The sequence below is a fragment of the Carcharodon carcharias genome, chromosome 14 (genome assembly GCF_017639515.1).
Source record: "Carcharodon carcharias isolate sCarCar2 chromosome 14, sCarCar2.pri, whole genome shotgun sequence".
NCBI classification, from domain to species: domain Eukaryota; kingdom Metazoa; phylum Chordata; class Chondrichthyes; order Lamniformes; family Lamnidae; genus Carcharodon; species Carcharodon carcharias.
The window spans coordinates 34809237-34833025 of NC_054480.1; the positions used below are offsets into that span (position 1 = coordinate 34809237).

At 43.3% G+C, this 23789-nt stretch overlaps 1 protein-coding gene across 1 annotated transcript; it reads right to left on the reverse strand.

Annotated features, from left to right (window-relative positions):
• Positions 1-590: 590 nt before the first annotated feature.
• npbwr2b (neuropeptides B/W receptor 2b) lies at positions 591-1586 on the reverse strand. The gene has a single exon (XM_041205445.1). It carries the CDS (start codon positions 1584-1586, stop codon positions 591-593), a length of 996 nt encoding a protein of 331 aa, XP_041061379.1.
• Between the last annotated feature and the right edge of the window lie 22203 nt (positions 1587-23789).

The following is a 23789-nucleotide window of genomic DNA, read 5'->3' on the forward strand; positions in this document are numbered from 1 at the left end:
CATGCAGTCTCCCGAAATATGAAGGATGGTGTATAGTCGTTGCCATTGGCCCGTTTAAATTTACAATACGACCCTTCCATGTCAATGTATAAAGCTGCAACAACTACATAATGTAACGCTGAATCTCAAGGTTTCATGCTACCGAAAATGTTAACTACATCCCACGCTCCCCCTCCCCCTCAGGCTTGTCCTACACGGCTACTCCCAGCGAAGTTTTAAAAAAATCAGCAAAATCTGCTCGAGAACCGGTCTCGCATGTAACAGGCGTTAGTGCGGCAAAATGAGGGGGCAGTGGCACCTATAGTTTCACAGTGAGCTCTAGCTGTAACACCGTCAAGGCTATACCGCCGCACGTATGGATTTACCCAAGCCATTATTGACCAACAGAACAATTTGGCATCAGCCATTGTACCGTATCATCCAAGAAGGGTCGATAATTTCCTCGGATAAGGCGAATAATCGGCGGCCGTAACAACAGGTGGCGGCAGAAAACTTGAAAGTTAACGCTTAGGGTTTCATTTATATTACAACAATAACATTTTGTAAGATTGATTATCCAGCTTTTCCGGACAAGCCCCACCCAGCCTTGTCTACCCTGCCCTGCATTCCAACAATTTCTTGAAACTTTTCTGGAAACTGTCATCCAGAAAGGCGTACAGAAAGGGATTTAAGCAGGAATTAGCATAGCTTAAACTTGTGATGAAGTAGGCGATCCCAATCACAAGCGGCGTCTCTTGCACATCCGTGGTCAAAGAGACAATGGTGGTGAGATGGAAGGGCGTCCAGCAGAAGAGACACACGGTCAGCACAATGAAGACCATCAACGTCACCTTCTTCTTGGCCTTGTCCAGAGCTTTGGCGTTCGAATTCAAATGCATGCTCCGGAGCCTGTACAACATCAGAGTGTAGAGGACACAGATTGTAGTGACTGGGATTGCAAAGCCGAGGATGAGGGTATAGATGCGGCTGACTTTCAGCCAGGCGCGTTCCGGCTTGGGGAACACCAGGGCGCAGCTTTTCCTGTTCATGGGATCGGTGTAGACTTCGGCAAAGATTGTGAAGGGCAAAACGATAAGGGAAACGAGGACCCAGACACAGAGGCTGACGATTTTGGCAGCCCTGTAAGTGCGGTGCGGCAGCTTTTTAGAGCGGACTGTGGCGAGGACCACCAGGTAGCGGTCTATACTCATGACTGTCAGGAAATAAATGCTGGAGAAAATATTGTAGTGGTCAATGGAAAGGATGAGCTTGCACATGATCTCCCCAAAGGGCCAGTAGTATAGTAGATGATCCGCAATATTGATAGGCAGGACTAGGGTGAAAAGGTCGTCCGCAATGGCCAGATTTAAGATGAACATATTGGTCACTGTCTTCATGTTAGGAGCTTTTAAAATCACATAAATCACGGCCGTGTTGCCTGTGAGCCCAGCGGCACAGATCACCGAATAAATCACGGGCAGCACAATGTAAAAATCTGGATACTGTTCGAGTGTGAAGTTAGTGTCGGCGCCTTTGTAAAACTCACACAGATCCTCCGAACCGTAGCAAGACCTATTCAGGGTCCCTGTTCCTGAAATGTTTTCCATGGTGAATCTTCGTCTCAAGGACCTATGTCCTTAAAGTGAAACTATTCGAATATAAGCGTCATCACACAATAATGGTAATCGCAGTACAATCACAGGGTGTTTGTTAAATTGTTTTTACCACTGTTTGCAATTATTAAACGCACGCTACCTGGTGTGACTCAGTCCGTTTTATTGAGGCTAAATAGAATCTTCGTCTTCGGCAGAAAATCCAGTTTGTTCCCTATGCGAACGAAAGGGAAATTGATCTTTTCAAGTTGCCATTGGCAACGTACCATGCCCCATTTCACTGACAGAGAAATTCCGGGCTTCAATCCATCGCTTCAAGTTGTATTTCAATTGGCATAACCTATGCAAACATAAAGGCACAATTACAAGTTACACCATATCGTTTTAACATTGTCTATTTTAACATTGGTGCATCCGTATCGAATGCCCAATACCATGCAATCAGTGTCAACCAAAAACTACTTCTTATTCACCCCCAGGTAAATATTCATCGTCAGTCTGAAAACTTTCAACCTTCTTAAAACGCGTTGAAAAGGCAATTCACCGGAGGCCATTGGCGGATGATAAAGGTAAACTCTTTTAGTTTTGAATATGCAGCAGATTGGAGATGTTGTGGATGTGCAGCGCACAGCTGTTAAAAACTGCCCAGGGAACTGTGTTTCTGCAGCAGCCAGTGTGGGATCTTTCAATCAGTCTCCAAGTGCGCTCGGGGAGCTGCCTCTTCAGCTCTGCTGACGTCCAATCGGCTGGGGTTTCATCTGTAGCCCCTTCTTTTTCTTACGAGCCTCTCTTGTCAACAATTCTCACATTTTTACTCACGCACCATCAGTTCCAATTTTTCAACCTAATGGACTAAACAAAAAAAAAATAAACAAACACGTGATTAAATGTTTTTAAAACGAAGGCACCGTCTGCGTGGCATCAGCTTCATATTTGTAGGGAGCGTTCCGGAAAACGCTCTTCAAAGTGCAGTATCACAACATTCCACATGTGTTAACATGTGTTCAAAAAATCTTCCGCCAAACTAGTTTTGAAACCACACTGAGCTAATATGGCTCATCATGGGCAAAGCCGCAGTTTTTTTTCTTTCAAATTGAAACGATTTCCATTACTTGACAGGTTTGCCATGTCCCCGAAATCTGCCAACAATGGATTGTTTTGTGCAACTGGTTTAAAGGCGCCAGCGTATTCTGTGGTGATTTAAAAAAAATTGACGACAGGATTTCAGAATCAACAAACTCCGTTTATTAAAGTCACCGAATTGTCATTCTAAATATTTTTGTAATCGAAATAATATGACATTCCTTTGCATCAAAGCCTTCGGTTAAAACTTGCAGAGTACATTCCGACTGTGCGTGGAAGATGAGGCGATTGCCCCAATATAAGCGGTGAAATACACATGTGCTACTATGCTGATGTCGACAAGTCTTTTGTATTAGGTCAACAATCTCAATTATGAACTTAGCTGGACTCCTGGAAATGTTCGAAAACTAATTACCTATTACTCGCTGTTTTACGCTCAACTTTCAGGTGCCTTCAGAATGTTTTCTCGTCAATAATATTGACTAAGCCCAAAAGCCATTCTGAATGTCTGAATCATTCGGGTGATTCATTCTCTAACATGAATTCAGTAGTCACTTCAAAATTTACCGATATGAGGAGGCACTGGATTCAACATCCTTCCAAATTATGCAAAGCATTTAAAAAAACGCGCTGGTGGAAACGCCAAGCTTTAATGCACACACAAGCATTGTGTGTAATACAAATTATCATAAAATAGTAAAGAACATGTATTAAAACATTGCTCTTATGAAAGAATATAACAGAACCTGGTTTGAATTTCGAATCTACAATATATATGACTTGTGAGTTGATGAATATCTTCAAAATGTCAGATCATAATAGTCCAAATGTTGGGTAAATGTGTAACCTCACGTTTACTGGCAGCCCAACAACTGTTCATCAAACGATGCTAATCCATTATATATGTGAACAGTGTAATCACACCGAACAATATGTCAGCGCACCTGTACCTACGCCATCATCTAATTGGTTCAAAATGTTTCTTTCGAAGTTCAGAAGACTTGCTACAGTCTCTGAAAGCTCTTTGTCCAGATCTGTTTACGTGTATATAAAATATGCACATAACAGTCAATATACACATAGTACACAGCCTCAAATTGCGTTTATAAGTTGCATTTATTTGTATCACTTAGTTCTAAAATGCCTCCCAACATCAGACAAAATAGTTTCACATAATTTAATGGGGTTATTGTTAGATCGGCTCAAGCATGACGATAAGGAATGGAAAGTAATGGGGTAGTGATTCTTTGAGACTGAAAATGGCTGGGCTGTATTAGCATGTCTTCAAAAAAAAACTATGGAAAGGAGTGTCTTTGAAATCACAATAAAGCAACTTTTCTGTTCATCCATTTTTATTGTTTCCATGAGATTTAATTTCTCAAAGACTGCACACATCCCAAATGATGCTAAAAGCCTTCAAAGACTCTAAATTCTTTCTAATTCCATATCTGCAGTCAGTTTGATATGCTGCAAAATGTCTTCTTCCACCATACTTATGAGCAACAAATCAACATGTGTTTGAAGGAGCTCTACAGTCGATTGTGTCTCCTTACATTTGGCAGCATCTAAAATGGGCCTAAAGAGGGTTCAAGGTCACTCTGGTTTCATTTGTCTGTTACAATATGGACCTGTGCTTGATATTTCTGTCGAGCAACAGTTGTGCTCCCCCCACCCCACATCATGTCAACCTTCACATTACTGAGAGGGGGATTTGTTAAATTGAGGCATCACCAGGCTCTTTGAAAGCGTATTCTGCGTCCAGTGAATAAGCAAGCAACATAATTTACTAATAAGGCCAACAACAACAAAGTATTTATAGTGCACCTTCAATCTCCTAAAGTTCTTCACAGGAGGATTATCAAACAACATGTGGCACCAAACCACAAGGGGGGACAATAGGGCACCTAATCAAAATCTTGATCAAAGAGTTAGGTTTTAAGGAGTGTCATAAAGAAGCAAAGAGAGGCAGAGGTGTTAGGGCAGGAATTCCAGAGCTTCCAGCCTTGGCAGCTGAAGGTTGCAGACACCAGAATTGGAGGAATGCAATTATCTTGCAGGAGATTACAGAGATAGGGAGGAGTAATCCCTTGGAGAGATTGGAAAACATAGATGAGTACTTTAGAACCAAGGCATTGCTTAATCAGAAGCCAATGCAGGACAGTGAGCATAGGGGTGCGATGAATGGGCCAGAGTTAGGGCACAGGCACCAGAGTTTTGGATGGCCCCAAGTTTATGGAGGTCAAAAAAGCATGGGTGCTTTAGAATAATCAAGCCCCGAGGTAACAAAGGATGAGGATTTCAGCAGGAGATGAGCTGGATGTGGGGATAGGCAGCTTTAGTGTTGTGGGGATACATGGTTGGTAGCTGAAATGACCTGCAAACAATTTGCTTCTGTCTCAGACAGTTGCAAGGGAAAGGGATGGAGTTGGTGGCTAGGGAACACAATATGTGGCAGGGGCCTCAATATTTGCCTTCCCAATATTTAGTTGGGCAAAATTTCTGCTTATCTGGGTGTCAGATAATTAGTCAAACAGTTTAGGGACAGTAGAGAAATCAAGGGAGGTGGTGGTGAGGTCGAGCTAGCTATCATCAGGGCACAACTGGAAACTGATGCTGTGGTTATAGGTGATGTTACTGAGGGGCAGCATATAGGTGAGATCTAGGAAGGGAAGAAGGATGGACCCTTGAGGGTCAGTAGAGGTGTTTGCATGGGATCAGGAAGAGAAACCATTTCAGCCAAACCTATGGCTATGACAGAATGGATAAGGGGAGCAGCAAAAGCAGCTGAGCGAATGGTCTCAATTTTAGTGACACAAAAGTCTATGAGCTCCATCCATTTGTGATGAAGGTGGAGACAATGGAGAGGGATTTAAGAAAACCAGCTGTTTGTTACAAAAATAAAGATACAGTATAAAGTGAAGGCAAGGGTGAAAGTGACCATGCAAAAGAAGAACTAATTTTGGGTGAAGACGTTCAGTCACTCTTTACAATGTCCTTCATATGTCTCAAATCAACGGCAGATTGGATTTCCAAATCACAGTCATCATATATTGCTGTAACAAATTGCGTAGGAAAGGGGAGGAGATGTTATTTATAAAGAATGTGTCTTGTGAGTTAAGGTAGTCATAATAAAGGAGAATTGATATCAGTAATTAGTTGGAATGAAGTGCCTTAGCCTTATAACTGAAAACGGTTTTTAACATTATGTGGGCTATTACCAAGCGGAGGAAAAGAAACCAACAAGGATTCTCCAAGTAACTGTGAGTAAAGAGGGAAGAGCCCAGCAGTGAATCCCAACTTGCCTAGTGGGCATGGGAAATGTGATGTATTGAAGACCTCTTCCTCCAATGATGCTACAGTGTCCTATCCTTCTGATCAAGGCTTAACCTGTGGACAGTGTGAGGCCAGTAGTGGCCCCCAGCTCATTGGAATTGAGGCTTCTCAGAATCAACTTGCTTGTGAATACAGTGCAAAGTGGATGGTAAACTTCATCTTTCATTAAATGCTTGCACAAGACCAATAGTTAGGAAGTACCATAAGAGAATGTTGAAAAGCATTTTTAAGAGAGAGCTAATCGATCTCAGATTAGATGTGGTACCCCACTGAATTTAAACATATTACTACAACAATCTACATCAACCATGGCTCAAACTTCACAATCACTTGCTTTACTTCACACACAAATGGCACTGCTGGAAGTCAAACGCTCATATCACAGCTGAGACACATCGTCAGCTATTCAACTGTGGTAGGCACATTACACAAAACATAGTACCACATTCATTGGGGCAGTATCTAATGGAGGTGATGGGGGTCTCACCCATTGGCTGGAGAGCTGTTTAGAGCCCCCGGTCACCTCCTCAGGGAAAGGACCCATCTTATTAAGTGCCAGGTAGGGAGTGGATGCTCTGCCTCTGAGAGTTGCTGGCCAATCAGAGTGCCAGTGGGGGAGTGGTGGCTGCTGCCAGTAATGTGCCCACCAGAGGCCCAGAATCAGCGAGACATCCCAGGCCACAGGTGAGTGAGGCCAGGTTGGGGCTCTTTTGGTGGGGGCTGTTGTAATATGCCTTTAATGGGTCGCAACATGACATCACTGAAAGGAAGTGTGTCATGTGATCCAGGTTTAGCCTCATTTTGATTTTGAGCAGACCACAGCACACAGCTCTGCTGCTAATGTGTCTTCAAACTTTTTACCTTATAAAGCTCTTCTTATGTGCCTAGTCTAAATAAATGAACCCACAATGTGTTTACCCAATCCCTTATGAGTGATTGGTGCCTTTATTTCATTATAAAAACACAACAGGGACCACAAGAATGGGATGGTCTGGTCGGCAGCAAAGGCAGCAGGATGACTTTCAGTAGCGCCCCATTTCTCGATGCCTGATCCCTCAATCAGACACTGAGTGGCTATTGAGGGACCCCCAGCAGTCCACTAGCAAATTGGACAGGGTTTACAAAAGGGTTTGCATTTCGGTCTCCATGCATGGCAACAACATCTTCTGCAACCCCCCGACCCCAACAACCTGCCACTGCTTGAATACCAGCAGAGTTCGGATGAGGTCCTTAGGTGAGCATCAATTGACTTACTTGGGGCTGAGGAGGGAAAGTGGTAAGGTCCCTATCCGGCACCCTCCCGCCCGGTTAAATGTCCCGACCACCTCTAAACTTGCTTTGGGGAAGGGCAGTAAATTGCACCCATTAACACAGGACCCTGTAATGCAGGACAAGGTGTCCCATAATAGACAGCAGCAGCAGCAGCAGCAGGGGAAGGCATGGTTGCATGTGCTAAGACCCAAGGAGGAGAATCTGCTGGCAACGATCACTGAAGATGTGATCAGTGGCTGATTCTTCCTCTACACCAAACCTGCCCTTGTGCATTTATGTTTTCAGATGCCCAAGAACTGTTGTTTGACTAGCCAGTGTTGCCTGAGGCTGAGGGAGAACAGACTGAGGAAGAAGAAACACCAACACTCAAACTGACATTCACAGCCACAAGCTCAGATATTGGTGTGTGCTGTGATATGCCTTTAAGTGGTTTCAGCATGGCATCACTAGAAAGGAAGCGTGCCATGTGATTCAGTTTTAGTTTCGCTTTTGCTTTCAGCTGATCATAGACACACAGCTCTGCAGCTCTGATGCCTTCAAGCTTCCTATCCATGTATGTCTGTTCTCAGGTACTTAGTCTCAATAAAGGAACCCACAATAAATGAGTGATTGGTGTCTTTATTTCATTATAAAAATATGACAGCATGAATCATAGAGGGTAGCATAAAGGTAGGATCTGCATACTTGGCATGAGTAGGCTGCAGCCAGACCAGGGCATAGTTTTCAGCTTCGTGGAGGGTGAGGTCACACCTGAGTTTTGCTGCAGAGGGTTTGGATGAGGAAATCGATGGGACAGAACTTAGAAAAGTGCTGATAGAATGTGTACAGAAATGTTCAGTGCATTATCAGGCCATCCAGAGAGACTCACTACATTGTCAAGGAGTATGGAATAGAGCAGCTCAATCCTGGTACAGGGCATATTGCAGAACTGCAGACCATTCTTTCCAGACTGCAAATGGTGGCCAACTCCATGACAACACTTATGGATCCAACAGTGGTGCAGTATCTGTTGGTTAATATCTCAGCTTCTATTACAGCACAAGCAGAAGCCACTCAACATCTGAGCTGCAGTAGAAACTCAGACTTACGTCATGAAATCTCAATTTGTTGCCTTGCAAGCCCAGCTTGGTGCCATGCAGGCTCAGACTGCAGCTTTCGTGGCTGCAGATGCCAGTGCTCAAAGGGGCTTTCAAGATTTCATCAGTCCAGCAATTTGTGCTCCAGAAGGTTCCTCGAGTTGCTGTGGTGCCATCCTGGATGAGTGGCAGCGACTCCATGGAGCATGAACCTACCATCCACTCTCAAAATGACAGCCTTCATGCTCCCGCCACTGCCAATCTGTCTGTGCCCCTGCCATTGCTTGTCAGCCAATTCAGGCTCCTGCTGCCCAGGACAATGTGTTCAGTTAAAAGTTGGGCCCACGAGGTCCAGAGCTGCTCATGGTCATCCCACAAGACCATCTGGCATTTCATTCAGGGGAACTGGCTCACAGACAGCCTCACTGAAACATGCTGTGGTGGAAAGGGCTGTATGTTCCTGATGTCCAGGTTGTGGACCATGTGACATATTGGACTTACCAATTCCAGTGAGTGCCTGGGGGATTCTCCCAAGTGCTCCAGGCAGCAGAAAAGTGCTTCAGCATCTCATTGGCCTTCTCAATGGTGTTCCTTGGGGCAGCATAACTTTCATTATGCATAAAATGGGTAACCCTTGTCACCGAAGAACCAACCTCTGGTTTAACATGATTGCTGAAAGGTTAATGGAATAGCAGACTGGTGCAGGATGAATGAGTCATGGCTGCTGCCAGAATATCATCACCAGCATGATGTGCTAGGCAATGTCTAACATCAAGTGCATACATAGGTATGTGGCAAATGGTACCCTGACCATGAGGAAGCCCATTCTATTGAGAAAGCCAGTTGCCCCCTCCTCCTGCATTTCTTTGTTAGACTGAGTCAATGAACACGTAGGAACATAGGGACAGGGGAAGGACATTCAGGCGGTCGAGCCAGCTTCACCATTCAATACGATCATGGCTGTTCAAACACTTCAATGCCATTTATCCATACTATACCCATAACCCTTTACATTGTTGTTAATCAGAAATCTATCACTTCTACCTTAAAGATACTCAATGACTGAGCTTCCACAGCCCTCTGGGCTAAAGAATTCTAAAGATTCACAACCCTGTAAGTAAAGAAATTTCTCCGCATCTCGGTCCTAAGTGGCTTCCCCCTTATTTTGAAAGTGTGTCCTATCGTTCTAGACTCCACAACCAGGGGAAACATCTTATCTACATCTACTCTGTCTATTCCTTTAAGTATTTTGTAGGTTTCAATGAGATCACCCCTCATTCTTCAAAATTCTAGAGAATACAGGCCCAGTTTCCCTGATCTATCTTCAGAAGACAGTCCTGCCATCCCAGAACAAGACTGGTGAACCTAAAAGTCCCCTTTTCTGGCATACAGAGCCTCTGTGACATCTTGAATGCAGTGATGGATAACAAACTGCTATGTCATATGTTTCAATCACAGAATCACAGAATGTTATGGCACAGAAGGAGGCCATTCGACCCATCATGTCTGCACCTGCTCTCCAAATGAGCGTTATTACTTAGTGCCATTCTCCTGCCTTTTCCCTGTAACCCTTGCACATTGTCTCTATTCAAATAATCATCTAATGCCCCCTTGAATGCCTCAATTGAGCCTGCCAGCACCATACTTCCAGGCAGTGCATTCTAGACCCGAACCACTCACTGCGTGAAAAAGTTTTTTCTCACATCACATTTTCTTCTTTTGCAAATCATTTTAAATCTGTGCCCTCTCATTCTTGATCCTTTTACGAGCCTGAACAGTTTCTCCCTATCTACTTTATCCAGCCCCCTCATGATTTTGAGCACCTCTATCAAATGTCCTCTTAGCCTTCCCCTCTCCAAGAAGAACAGTCCCAACCTCTCCAATCTATCTTCATAACTGAAGTTTCTCATCCCTGGAACCATTCTTGTAAACCTCTTCCGCACCCTCTCCAATGTGTTCACATCCTTCCTATAGTATGGCGCCCAGAACAGAAAACAATACTCCAGCTGAGGCCTAACTAGTGTCTTATATAAGCTCAGCATAATCTTCCTGCTCTTGTACTCTATGCCCCTATTAATAAAGCCCAGGATACTGCATGCTTTACTAATTGTTCTCTCTACCTGCCCTGCCACCTTCAATGATCAATACACCTTTACACCCGGGTCCCTCTGTTCCTGCACCCCCTTAAAGAATTGTACCCCTTATTTTATATTGTCTCTCCATGTTCTTTCTACCAAAATGCATCACTTCACACTCCTCCCCATTGAACTTCATCTGCCACCTATCTGCCCACTCCACCAACTTGTCTATGTCCTTTTGAAGTTCTATGCTGTCCTCCTCACAGTTTACAATGTTTCCAAGTTTTATATCATCCACAAACTTTGAAATTATCCCCTGCACACCAAGATCTAGATCATTAATATATATCAGGAAAAGCAAGGGTTCCAATGTTGACCCCTGAGGAACTCCATTACAAACCTTCCTGCAATCTGAAAAATATCCATTGACCATTACCTTCAGTTCTCTATTACTCAGCCAAACTTGTATCCGCATTGCTACTGTCTCTTTTATTTCATGAACAATAACTCTTTTCATGAATCTGTTGTGCGGCACTGTATCGGATGCCTTTTCAAAGTCTATGTGCACCAAATTAACAGCATTACCCTCATCAACCCTCTCTGTTACCTCTTCAGAAAACTCCAGCAAATTAGTTAAACACAATTTCCCCTTTAGAGATCCATGCTGGCTCTTCCTAATTAATCCACACTTTTCCATGTGACTATTAATTTGATCCCGAACAATTGTTTCCAGAACCTTTGGCACAACTGAAGTTTAACTGACTGTTCTGTAATTGCTGGGCTGATCCTTATGGCCAGTGCCCCTGCAATTTCCTCACTTACTTCTTTCAATATCCTTGGATGTATCTCATCCAGTCCCGGTGCCTTGTCAAATTTAGGTACCGACTGTTTATCCAACATTTTCTCATTATCAATTTTGAATCTTTCTAGTGACAGAGTTTCCTCCTCAGTCACCGTGGCCTCAGTAGCATCTGCTTCCTTGGTAAAGACAGACCTTAAATATTCATTTAACACCTCAGCCATGCCCCATGCCTCCATGTGTAAATCCCCTTTTTGATCCCTAGTCAGCCCTAATCCTTCTTTTACCACGCTCTTACTATTTGTGTGCTGACAGAAGACTTTATGATGGCTGCAAGTCTTTTATCATAACCCCTCTTTGTTTCTCTTATGTGCTTTTTCACCTTTCCTCTGAACCTTCTGTATTCCACTTGGTTCTTAATTGCATTTTCTACCTGACACAAGCATACTTTATCCTAATTTCTATCTTCTTTTTTACCCAGGAAGCTCAGGATGTGTTTGCCCTATCTTTCCCTTTTGAGGGAATATGCCTTGACTGTGCCTGAACCATTTTTCTTTGAAGGTAGCCCATTGTTCAGCTACAGTTTCTCCTGTCAACCTTTGGTTCTAGTCTATCTGGCCCAGTACCATTCTGGCCCATTGAAGTCGACTCTCTCCCAGTCAATTATTCTTACTAGGGATTGCAAATTGTCCTTTTCTACTGCCATCCTAACCCTTAGGAGATATTGATCACACTGCCTCTTAAATGTTCACTGCTGACACTTAATCTACTTGGCCCACTTCATTTCCAAGAACCAGATCCAATGGCACATCCTTTAGCTAATATCACCATCATCAACACCCCTTTGTCCTTTTGTCTATGACATCTTTGGCAATCTCTTTTTTGCCTCCACCTATCACTGGTCCTCTATCCAGCTCCACCTGTCCCACCCCCCTCTAACAGCTTATATTTCACCTCATTTCAATTTTTTTTTTAGTTCTGATGAAGAGTCATACAGACTCAAAACGTTAACTCTGTCTTCCTCTCCGCAGATGCTGTCAGACCTGCTGAGTTTTTCTAGCTATTTTTGTTTTTGTTTCAGGTTTCCAGCATCCGTAGTATTTTGCTTTTTTTTAGTGCATCTTTTCTTGTTGGATTGGACACATACTGCTGTAGAAAATTCTCCTGAGCACAATCTAGGAACAATTGTCCCTCTTTGCTCTTTACACTACCACTATCCCAGTCTACATTTGAGTAATTTAAGTCCCCCATTATAACCACCCTATAATGTTTGCACCTCTCTGTAATTTCCCTGCAGATTTGTTCCTCCACGTGCTTCTCACTATTTGGTGGTCTAAGGACTACACCGAGCAATGTAATTACACCTTTTTTGTTCCTTAGCTCTAGCCAAATTGATTCTGTCCTTGAGCCCTCTGGGACATCCTCTTTCTCCAGCACTGCAATGCTCTCCTTAACCAATACCGCCACCCATCCTCCTTTCCTTCATTTCCTATCTTTTGTGAACACCTTGTACCCAAGAATATTTAACACCCAGTCCTGCCCTTCCTTGAGCCAGGCCTCTGTTATCGCCACAACATCATATTTCCACATGGCAATTTCTGCTTGTAATTCCCCAACCTTATTTTCTATACCCCGTGCATTCACATACATGCACAATAACCCTGATTTAGACTTCATGACTTTCTCCCTTATTCTGACTTCACCTATTAACTTACTATTCTCTATACTAGTGCTATTTGTGTCTCCCAGTATTTTGTACACCCTGGTATTCCTCTCTAGCATTCTCTCCTGGTTCCCACACTCTTGCTGAATTAGTTTAAAGCCCTCCCAACAGCACTAGCGAAATGCCCAGCAAGGAACTCAGTCCCGGCTCTGTTCAGTTGCAACCCATCTGGCTTGTACAGGTGCCATCTCCCCCAGAGCCAGTCTCAGTGACCCATGAATTTAAAGCCTTCCCTCCTGCACTATCTTTCCAGCCACACATTCATCTGCCTTACCCTTCTATTTCTGTACTCACTTGCACATGGCATTGGGAGTAATCCAAAGACTACCACTTTTGAGGTCCTGCTTACTAATTTTCAACCTAGATCGTTAAATTCTGGTCGGAGGACCACATCCCCCTTCCTACCTAAATCATTGGTACCAATGTGATCCATGATCCCTGGCTTATCACCGTCTCTCAGAAGAATGTCCAGAAGCTGCTTGGTGACACCCTTGACCATAAAGGCAACATACCATCCTGGAGCCATGTCTACAGCCGCAGAAACTCCCGTCCATTCCCCAAACTAATGAATCCCCTATCACTATTGCTCTTCCTTTCTTCTTTCTCCCCTCCCTGTACAGCCAAGACCAGGTGAGGATGGCATCATCAGACTTTAATTCCAGATTTTTATTGAATTCAAATTTCACATGATTTGAACACAGGTCCCCCAGAGTATTACCCTGGGTCTCCAGTTCAGTGACAATACCACTCTGCCACTGTATCCCCTTGTATCCCCTTCCAAAATGTGCCAATGGCAGATGTTAAAAGTGGAAGAAACTCCTGGTCAGCCATCTGCAGAAGGCAATGATGAAGTACTGCAGTAACTTGCCAAACTTAAACATGGATGAATACAGTAGTCAATGGTTACCAATGCCCTTTCCGGGCATAGTACTGAAGAGAGAGAGAGCTAGATATCTAACAATGTACATCCTTCCTCCTCATACCTTTGTGTGAAGAAATGTTTCCTAGATTTGCTTTCCATGACTTGGTTCTCATTTTGAGACCCATTTTTTTTTGCCTTTTTAAGCTGATAACTGAATCTAATCATGACTGATTAACATCTAATTATGAAAAGTTCCTGCAACCTAATTAAATCATGAGGAAACACTTAGTACACTGTGAAAAAGATAAACCACCAGTAATTCCATTCATGAAAGAGGGTACTGGTTTTCAGAAAACAATTACATCAGGAACATTTGAGCATTTTAAGTAATAAATGAACCAAATGTAAGTTTATAAAGAGTCTTCAATCATGATTGCAATATTTCAGTGATAATGCCATTTGTAAATGCCATGTGATTAATTCACAAATGGGAAATAAAGGCCACCAGGTAATTTACTTTCCTGTTATTGCTGCTGAAGCTGCAAGTGTAAAATACAGGTTATTGATTTTGTAAGTCTATCAGTTAGGATAAAAAAATTCCATAAGCTTGTGGGTCCAATGTTATTTTGTGATTACATCAACTCTATTGAGCAATTGTTCTGCTCATGTTATTTTCTTAGTAATTAATTTTCATTTTCAAAATGTTGAACGTAATAAAGTTTCAGTTGCAAATTAATGTTTGTTATAGCCAAGATCACATAATTGCAAGCAGTAAGCATTTTTTTTGTATACAGTGCTTAGCATTATACTGCACTGCTCGATGTAGTATTGCCAATGTTTGAAGAGCAATCATAATGCCAGGTCATATTTGGCATACATTTTGGTGCTCCTTCCCTCATGACTCGAAAAATAATATTTTATATGCAATAGCCAAAGCCTTTAAGTTATTCAGGTCAAAAATTTGAATAATGAAGGATTGTGCGACTTGAACTAATAAGTCATGCTTTTCTGCCAGGCATTAAGACACTGCAGAGATGACAGCACACAGGCATCAGACTGTTTTTATCTAAAAATAGCAAGGACATTTACATGCACTGAAAACTCTAGAATCATTCATAAACCACAATACTACACAGAAAGTTTGAACAAATTAGAAAAAGCCCTAAAGAATAATTTAATATCAGATTGCTTTTAAGTCCAAAGTTGCTGGGTTCAAGCCCGTTATGGATTTGAGCATAACATATAAGAGCTGTCACTTATGTGGAGTACAGAGAAATTGCTGGATTGTCAATGGTGCCAATATCTGGATGACATGTTAAATCAAGACTCATTTGCCTGTTCAACTGGACATTATAGATCCCATGGTATTTAAAAACAAGAGAGCTAAAAGTTCTCCTAGTCTCCTGGCCAACATAAGCCAACTGAACCAAAAATACATTCATCTATGTGACATTTTTGGGATATTGTTGTGATCATTTTTTTATTCATTCACAGCATGTGGGCCTTGCTGACAAGGTCAGCACTTATTGCTTATCACTGACTGGTTCGCTAGGCTATTTCAGAGGGTGGTTAGAAGAGTCAATCACATTGCTGAGGCTCTGTGGAATCACATTCAGGCTGGATGAGGTAAAGGCAGGAGATTTCTTTGCCTTCAGTAGTTACATGGGCCAGAATTTTTCGCTTGCGAGCGGTCATGTGCGTGGCACGCTCGAGTGTAAAATGATGTGTGATAACATCGGGAAAGCGTTCCGACGTCATCACACACTCGCCTGATATTTTGGTCAGCAGGCGCGCATGGGAGTCAGCAGCATGCCTGCTGACAATTAAGCAGCCTACTAAGACCCTTAATCAACTAATTGATCGGAATTTCTTGCTGCCGTCCAAACTTTCGGGCGGGATGAGGTTTCAACCAGTGATTAAAAAAGGAATAAAAACTTTTTACGCTCATATTAAATATGTCCCTGCTCATGTGACAGAATCACATGAGGGGACATATTTTCATTATTTTAAAAATCTTTATTTTTATTGATAAAAATCCTCAGCTCCCTGAAACAGCTCTGTGCCTCAGGGAGCTTTTACTGTGCACACTCACGTGCATGCACGAACTTTAGTGCTCGTGCTCCTCCTGCCCCCCATCCTGGCAGCGCTGAGCGCTGTAGCGCTGCAGCTCACCTTTCATGCTGGCTGGCCGTGAATTGGTTAACTGGCCAGCCAGCGTGAAATCGTGGGCAGCGGTTGGTTTCCCAGCTGCTCCCAGATCCGCCTGCCACACCCGCCCGACGAGGGCAAAATTCTGCCATTGTTTGATTTGAACTTATGCCTCCAGTGATTAGTCTATGACTCTGGCTTACTCATCCAGTAACATGACCACTATGTTACCACTGCCATAACCTGACTGCTATGTTGGCCTCAATAACAATAATAGTTGCATTTCAAAAATAATCCATTGGTTTGGAACGTCCAGAAACTTTGGGCAGAAATTTGCTGTCGGCGATATGGGGGCGGGGCCCGCTCGCCGACCCGAAAATGACACGGGATGATGTCGGGTGTTCCCCCTGCCATCGTCCCACCCCATTTAAATATTCAGGAAAGCGGGCGGACAGCACGATCAGCTGTCCGCCCGCCAAGCTGTCAATGGCCAATTGAGGCCGTTGACAGGGTAGTTAAATCAATTAAAGGCGCTGCCCCTCCAACCTTAAGGCTGGTGGGCAGGCCAGGAGCCCCGGTGGGCTTCTGAAAAAACATGAAACCTCATCCACCGGCGGGATGAGGTTTCATGTCGGCTTTAAAAAACTTTAATAAAGTTTCTGTGATATTTATTAACATGTCCCATCTCGTGTTAATCATTTTTTTATTTTTCTATTTTTCAACTTTCAAAAACATTCAGTGATCTCCCTGAGGCAGCACTTAGTCTTAGGGAGCAGTGCACTCTTCCGCACGCATGCATGAAAGAGTGCACTTTGACAGTTGGGGAATCCCCCCCCAACCCCTGCACAAGAAGCACTATGCACTTCCCATCGGGCAGCCTGCTGGGCGAGCCTTAATTGGCCCGCCCACTCAAAATGGCGGGGGGGCCCATTTCGGCGGCCCACCCGTCGCCGAGCCGATGGGGCCTGCCCGCCCATCAAGGGCAAAATTCTGCCCTATATGGTAAAGATATTATGTGAATGTAAATTACATTCTTTCTCTTTTTTGTTCTTTTTTTCTGTCTTTTGTTTATTTGTTTTTTTATTTCTTGTTTAACAATTGCATTCAGCAGCTATACTGCTCCGATTTAGTTGGATTCACCAAAGCTTAAAGTTATACAGTGGCCTTTCAAGATGCTTCATAATGTGGAAGAGAAAATAGACTCTGAACAGGAAGTGGAAAAGGCATCTATAAGAATTTGGGGAACATACAAAAGTATGATTGAAGTGAAGGTTTTTGGCGGCTTTAAAAAGGGTGATAATGGAAACATAGAGGACTACATGGAAGAATTTACAGGATAAGAGATATAGCTGCTAAAACTGATAATGGAGCAGAACAAATGGCAAATGATGAATAAGTGAATGACACGTGCAGTGATGCATTACATGAGGGTCACTGGGATAGGTTACATTGAGGACTAAAGAGCTTTAAAAATATGAATGCGGAGGTTGAAATCAATTTACTGGACTACAAAGAGTCCTGGCAAAGACAGGAGTGATAGGAATGCAGAAAAGTGTAGCAAAGTATTTTGAAAGTATATAAAGTATTCTTGGCATTCTGAATGAGTTGCAGGTTGTGGTGGATGGAAGCTAGAAGGACAGTTCTGGATGGGGTTAATCTTCAAGGCATGATTAGTTAGGTGCAGCGAGGGGCATTGTTTCAGTGGTGGGGGAGAGGGGGGACCAATAGCAGACTTGGTAAGGAATCATATGTGGAAAAGGAAGATGATCTCCTGATGAAGAGTGTAGCAGATTTCTGAACTTGGAATTAAACTGGGGTGGCAGCTGGAATGTTGATGGAGTGAAAATCACAAGCATATTGATGGTAATGGAAGCCTTTAGTTTTCACTGTAGGATATATCAATAAACTTGGAATACAGTGAAAATTATCCTTCTTTATTGCAGCAAGCACAAAAATAATAAATGTTCCTCTAAGCTGCACATGTGTGTGGCCATGCAGCAATCTTGAAAGTACTGTTCAGAACAACAGAGGCTGCTCCCTTTAAGATATCACCTATGCCCGGTTATGCAAAAAAAATAAATTAAAGGTACCACACATTGAAATGAACAGGCTGTGCAGAACAAAGAAAATTTAAAGGGACCATTACTTATAAGGTCACTGTCATTCAAAGATTAGGTTATGCCACATAAATAGTTTAAAAAAAGGAATATGAAATTGGGCCCATTTCATTTGTTATCATGCGTAAATAATCTGTCTCTATATAGTTGTATAGTGTGACTATAATGCTGTCACTGAGCATGCTGCTATTAGTTTTATGATCGAGTTTGATAAGCGATGACAGTCCTCTACGCATGCATACAGATACATAACATGGAACACTACTTAATGGATTTCCACTGCCAATGACTTTTCTAATCAGTGAGCAGAACTAATGTTATAAAATTAAAGTATAAATCTCTTAGAATGACAATAAACATTGGAAATAAAGAATTGTCTTTATATACAATCCTTACATATGTCTCAGCATTTCATATCCAATTAAAGATACTGAAGTGCAGGAAAACACAATAAGCATATTGCACTTATTAAGATCCCACAGACAGCAGTGAGATTATTTTGGCAGTGTTGGTAAGGGGAAAAAAATGGCCGATACCAACAGGACCTTCTGCTCATCTTTGAAAAGTGCCTTTGATGTTCATTCAAATCACTGGAACAGGCCCTCGGGACATCCCAAAGCAACTCATAGAGTAGAATCTTCGGCCCCACCCCTGCTCACCAAGGCACAAAGTGACGCGCAGTGACTCAGGGCGTGCATCCCAACGTCACCGCACGTCATTCATATTCTCAGTTCAGCAGTCTGTTGCGCACTCACCAAACTGTCAAAGGCCTATTAAGGCCAGTTAACTATCAATTAAAACAATTAACTGAGCTGCCCATCCAACCTTAAGGTTGGCGGGCAGACAAAGAGCCCAGGCGACCTTTGCATTTATCATGAAACCTCATCCATGGGCGGGATGAGGTTTCAAGAAGGTTTTTAAAGTCTTGTAAAAATTTTTAATAAAATTAATAGATGTGTCCTAGCTCATGTGAAGGTTTCACATGAGGGGACATGTCTTAAAAATTTATCTTTCCTTCATTAAATTTTTTTGAACTTAAACTAATCTCCCTGAGGCAGCTCTGTGCCTCAGGGAGATTTCTGCACTCTTTTGTGTGAAAAAGCGCAGGCCCCAACTCAGGCAACCCTCTCCGCCCGCACACGGAGTGCTCAGTGCTTCCCACCGCACGTCATGCTGGGCGGCCTTAATTGGCCCACCCATGTAAAATGGCGGCGCCTAGCTGATCGAGGGCAGCAATAGGCTGCACGTGCATCCCCATCCGCTCCTGCCCAACAACCCCCCCCCCACCCCCACCGATGGGGGGAAAATTCTCCCCAAAGCAAAAGAATTGAAATTTTGTTCTTACATAGGCAAACATGGCAACAACATGCGCACTGCAAGGTCCCACAGGAAGCAATGAGATCAATGAGTTTTTGCTAGGCAAGGAAAAAGGGCAAGTGCAAAATTAGTTTGTATGCCAAAATTTGAGACTGGGGTATTTTGACTCATAAGCCTTAACTGTCTGTCCAAATTAGGCAGAAAACAACTGACCAGCATTTATTTTGGTAAGTCACTGGCTAGCAAAAATGGAAGTCCCACCAGCTAAGCAATCTGTGTTATGTATTTGTGTCTGAGGCAAACCAGGCATGTGTACGCCAGGAAGATTTGCCTGTTTAAAGTTGTGGAGTGGGAGAAGACCTGTGAGTTATAGACTTGCTCTCTGGTGATCTGGCACCTGTGGCATCAATTTCCCTGTTCTAAACCCTGCATAACTGAGGTCTGTGATTTATCACTTGACGACTCCTCTACTAACTTACTCTCTAAAATACATGCTCTGCTTGCTAGATGCAGATCATATGACAGTGCATCTTCAGCAAGGCAGGTCTCCTCTTCCTAGTGGCAGACGTGCACCATATTTTCAGAACCTGGAATGAAAGCGAGGGACAAGAGTTAGCTTTGAGTGTGAAGGGAGAACAGAGGAAGATGTTGTCGATGAAACAACTGCAGCTCATGAGATAGAATGCATAGGATGAGATAAAAGTAAGAAAGGAGAAAGCAGTTAAGGATGTGAAGGAGCTCTGCATGACATTTCCTTCAGTGTTGCCATTCGCCACAGCCACAACCACATCCTGATCAGCACGTGTTTTTCCATGGAGGAAGGGACACATAAGTGGGCTCAGGTTCCTCCAGTGGAAGCCTCTTGAAGCAAGTTGTGCACAACCTCCTTCTGCAAGAAAAAAATATTTTACAAGTGATGTCCTTGTCAGGCATTTAGAGAACATGCCTGCTATGGTGGAATAGTTTGACTGCAATGTGTAACACATACAATGTAGGCAAGTGAGGGTTGCAATAATGGTGAGTGTGTGAATAGGAGAGGGAGCAGAATGATGTGTGATGCAGGAGAGCGCAAAGTAGCAGGGAGGGGTATTCTGAGTAATAAGCTTGGAGATTGTGGAGCTGTGAGTAGAGAGCAAGAAAGTAGTATATTTACCTTGACAATTCTGTTGAGGTCATTGAACTTCTTTTGGCATGTCAGCAATGCCTTGGGAGCGATGTTTCTGGCATTGACTTCCTCTGCTTTCCCCAATGGCAGTGGATGTGCAGAGGTTTTCATTATAGCCTAGCAATTTTGTTAACATGTAAAGTCACGTTTCCATCTGCTCCATGTAATTATCCTTGGCTCACCATAAAGTCTGCTAATCTTTACTTTTCATTAGTTCTTTTTTGGTAGGTAGGGCAGAGGGACTAGAAAGTTACAGTGGTGATACTTCAACAATGTCAAACAGTCTAGAATGTTGCAAATGCATGGCATATTACTGGAATTTTTCCAAACTGTTTAAAATTTCAATCCACTTGCATTTCTACAAATCTCCCAGCAGGCTGATGTTTGCTCAGTAATTATTTATGTGTAAAATCTAATTCATAACAATATATTTAATGTTATAAATAGTAACAAAGCCTGAGGGGTTCATTTATTCCAAACACCTCTCATGAGCTTTCACCGTTAGCCTCAGCATCATACTTCATGCCAACATGGTGCACCATTCACATTTTGTTAATAGTTTTAAAGCTATTTGCACCTTATGGATATATAAGGCTAGAAAATAGATAGTCTGTTCTTTAAGGTATGGTGATCATGATTCATAATCTGCCTATGTCCGTTCAGATCAAGGTAGGCCACAGGCAAAATTTGTCTACCCAGCTCATCTGAATGGTGCACCTCCAGCACTGTTGTCTGCTTTTGAATTCTGAGAGCTCTGCACACAGCAGGAGGCCCCAGCAGCACTTTTTGTACACCATGTGGTATAGGCAGCCTGCTCTTCTTAAAGGCAGGCTGTTTCTTCAACATAAACTGCACAAAAAGATTATTGCAAAACAATTCTTACAATGTGGGCACTGGGGCACACAAAGGGACCCATCATGACTGATGTGGCACTAGGGGAATTAGTGTTTCAGGTGGAGAAGAGGAGAAATGCCATGGCCCCACAAGGGGCCAGGTGGCCCTTAAGGACCACCCTCAAAAGAGAGTGGGAACAGGTGACCAGGAGGGACAACTCTCAGAGGCTGGACCTCAAGATCTAGCAACTGTGCCACAAGGGGTCTTAAGACCTCATGTAGGTGGTCAACCTTAGTGAATGCATTTTCACATGCCATTTCCTACACTCTACAGCACCAATCTCTCACCGTGCTCAGTACCCCGATCACTCACCCAGCAGCAGTCCCAGGCACTCAGGATTCACAGCGAACATCCAAATACTCCACCTTACCTTCACATACCTACCAATGCTGCCAGCCCCATACACACCTCTCACTGCCTTCCCATAGCTCCAGCTATTCAGCTTCGGCAGGCACATCACCCAAACACAGTGCTACACAACCGCTGACGTGCTTCCCTCTCTTTTGTAGCACAAGGTGGCACATGATAGAAGGACGCAGAGCAGAACTGGTGGATTCCTGCATCTCCTGCACTCTGGTTCTCTGCATCATGGTGTCAACTGCAATTGGGCCAGTAAAATCCAATGTTGCTGAGAACATTAAGGATAATGGCATTTTCCTGCCTATCCCCTTCTGAACCCCCATGGGCCTCTGCCTCCCATTCCACCCCACTTCCCTCATATACACCTGCCTCTTCTGAGTTTCTGCTTTCAAACATCCAAGAGCTGTCTATAATTATGTTGCAATAGTATGAAATGTTATTGACCTGAAACATTAATTCTGTTTGTCTCTTTGCAGATGCTGCCTGACCTGCTGAATATTTATGGCATTTTTGGCTTTATTTCAGATTTCCACCATTCAGTATTTTAGTCAAGAACTGTCACCTGCCCAGCATTTGGAGCACTATAAGGAGGAAAGTGAGAAACAGCACAGCAGTGATGAAGAGGCACCATCACTTGATCTGACACCCCAAGCTCAAATACTGGCATTGTACCTATCTTCAAGGCCAGTATAGAGCTGGGATCAGTATATATTGAGACAGCTGGGAAAAAGTGGGTTGCAGCTAGGTCCAGGGTAAAGAATGGTTCATTTGCCAGCTCACCAGAGGGTGAGGTTGGCAGACAAGTACTGCTGCAGAGGACTCAGGTGAGAATGTCAATGGAGGGCATACGCTGAATGGGCATTTACACTGTGATGCTGGGTGCACTGGCAGGAAGCCTACTGTCAAAGAGCATGTCGGACTCCAACTTGGCAGAAGGAATGGCACAGTACTTGCCCTCTCTGATGCCTCCACTCCATCACCCTGTCATGCTACAGACCCAGAGACACAGCCGCTGCTGCCCCCATACCTGTTACAACCTTAAATAAAAACAGAAAATGCTGGAAATACTCAGCAGATCAGGCAGCATACATGGAGGGAAAAATTAAATGCTGGCCTTGACAGCGTTGCCCACAGCCCAGCAATGAATAAAAAAAATACACATCAGAGTGCTTTCAGACATTTTGCAATAGAAAAAGTTCCAAAAGTTACTTTCCCTGCAATCAGGGTTTCTGATCTTTTAAATAATGCTGCAGCAGGACCCACCTTGCAGCTTCACGCTTCTTTTATCATGAGTAAACAACACAGATGATGCCTTCACATTCGTTGCTGAAATTAAGATTGTGGCATTGCATCAACTGATTGGACTATGTGACTTCAACATTGTGCCAAATCAATGGAAGGAATTTTCTTTTCTTCATTCTTGGGGTGTGGGTGTCACTGGCTAGGCCAGCGTTTATTGTCCATTTCAGAGTCAACCATATTGCTGTGGGTCTGGAGTCACATGTAGGCCAGACCAGGTAAGGACAGCAGATTTCCTCCCCTAAAGGACATTAGTGAACCAGATGGGTTTTTACAACAATCAACAATGGTTTCATGGTCATCATTAGACTTCTAATTCCAGATTTTTCTTATCGAATACAAATTCCTCCATCTACCATGGTGAGATTCGAACCCAGGTCCGCAGCGCATTGCCCTGGGTCACTGGATTACCAATCTGGTGACAACATCACTACGCCACCACCTCCCCTTAAATCTTGCCAACTTAGTCCCTGGCACAATGGCAGGACCATTTTCGATTGCAGACTTCAACTCCCTTCACAGTGAACCCAATAGCTGTGCTTTACTTGAACAAACCAATTAACATCCCACCTCAGGGCTACTAGATCAATTAGGGAGGGCAGAGTGGGACGACATGTCTATTCTGTGAACAGAAGGATTTCTAATTAAAGAGATCGCAGCATGTTTCAGAA

Bases quoted from the DNA above. Each gene is read 5' to 3' on its own strand.
- npbwr2b (XM_041205445.1), bottom strand. From the start codon at position 1,586: ATGGAAAACATTTCAGGAACAGGGACCCTGAATAGGTCTTGCTACGGT.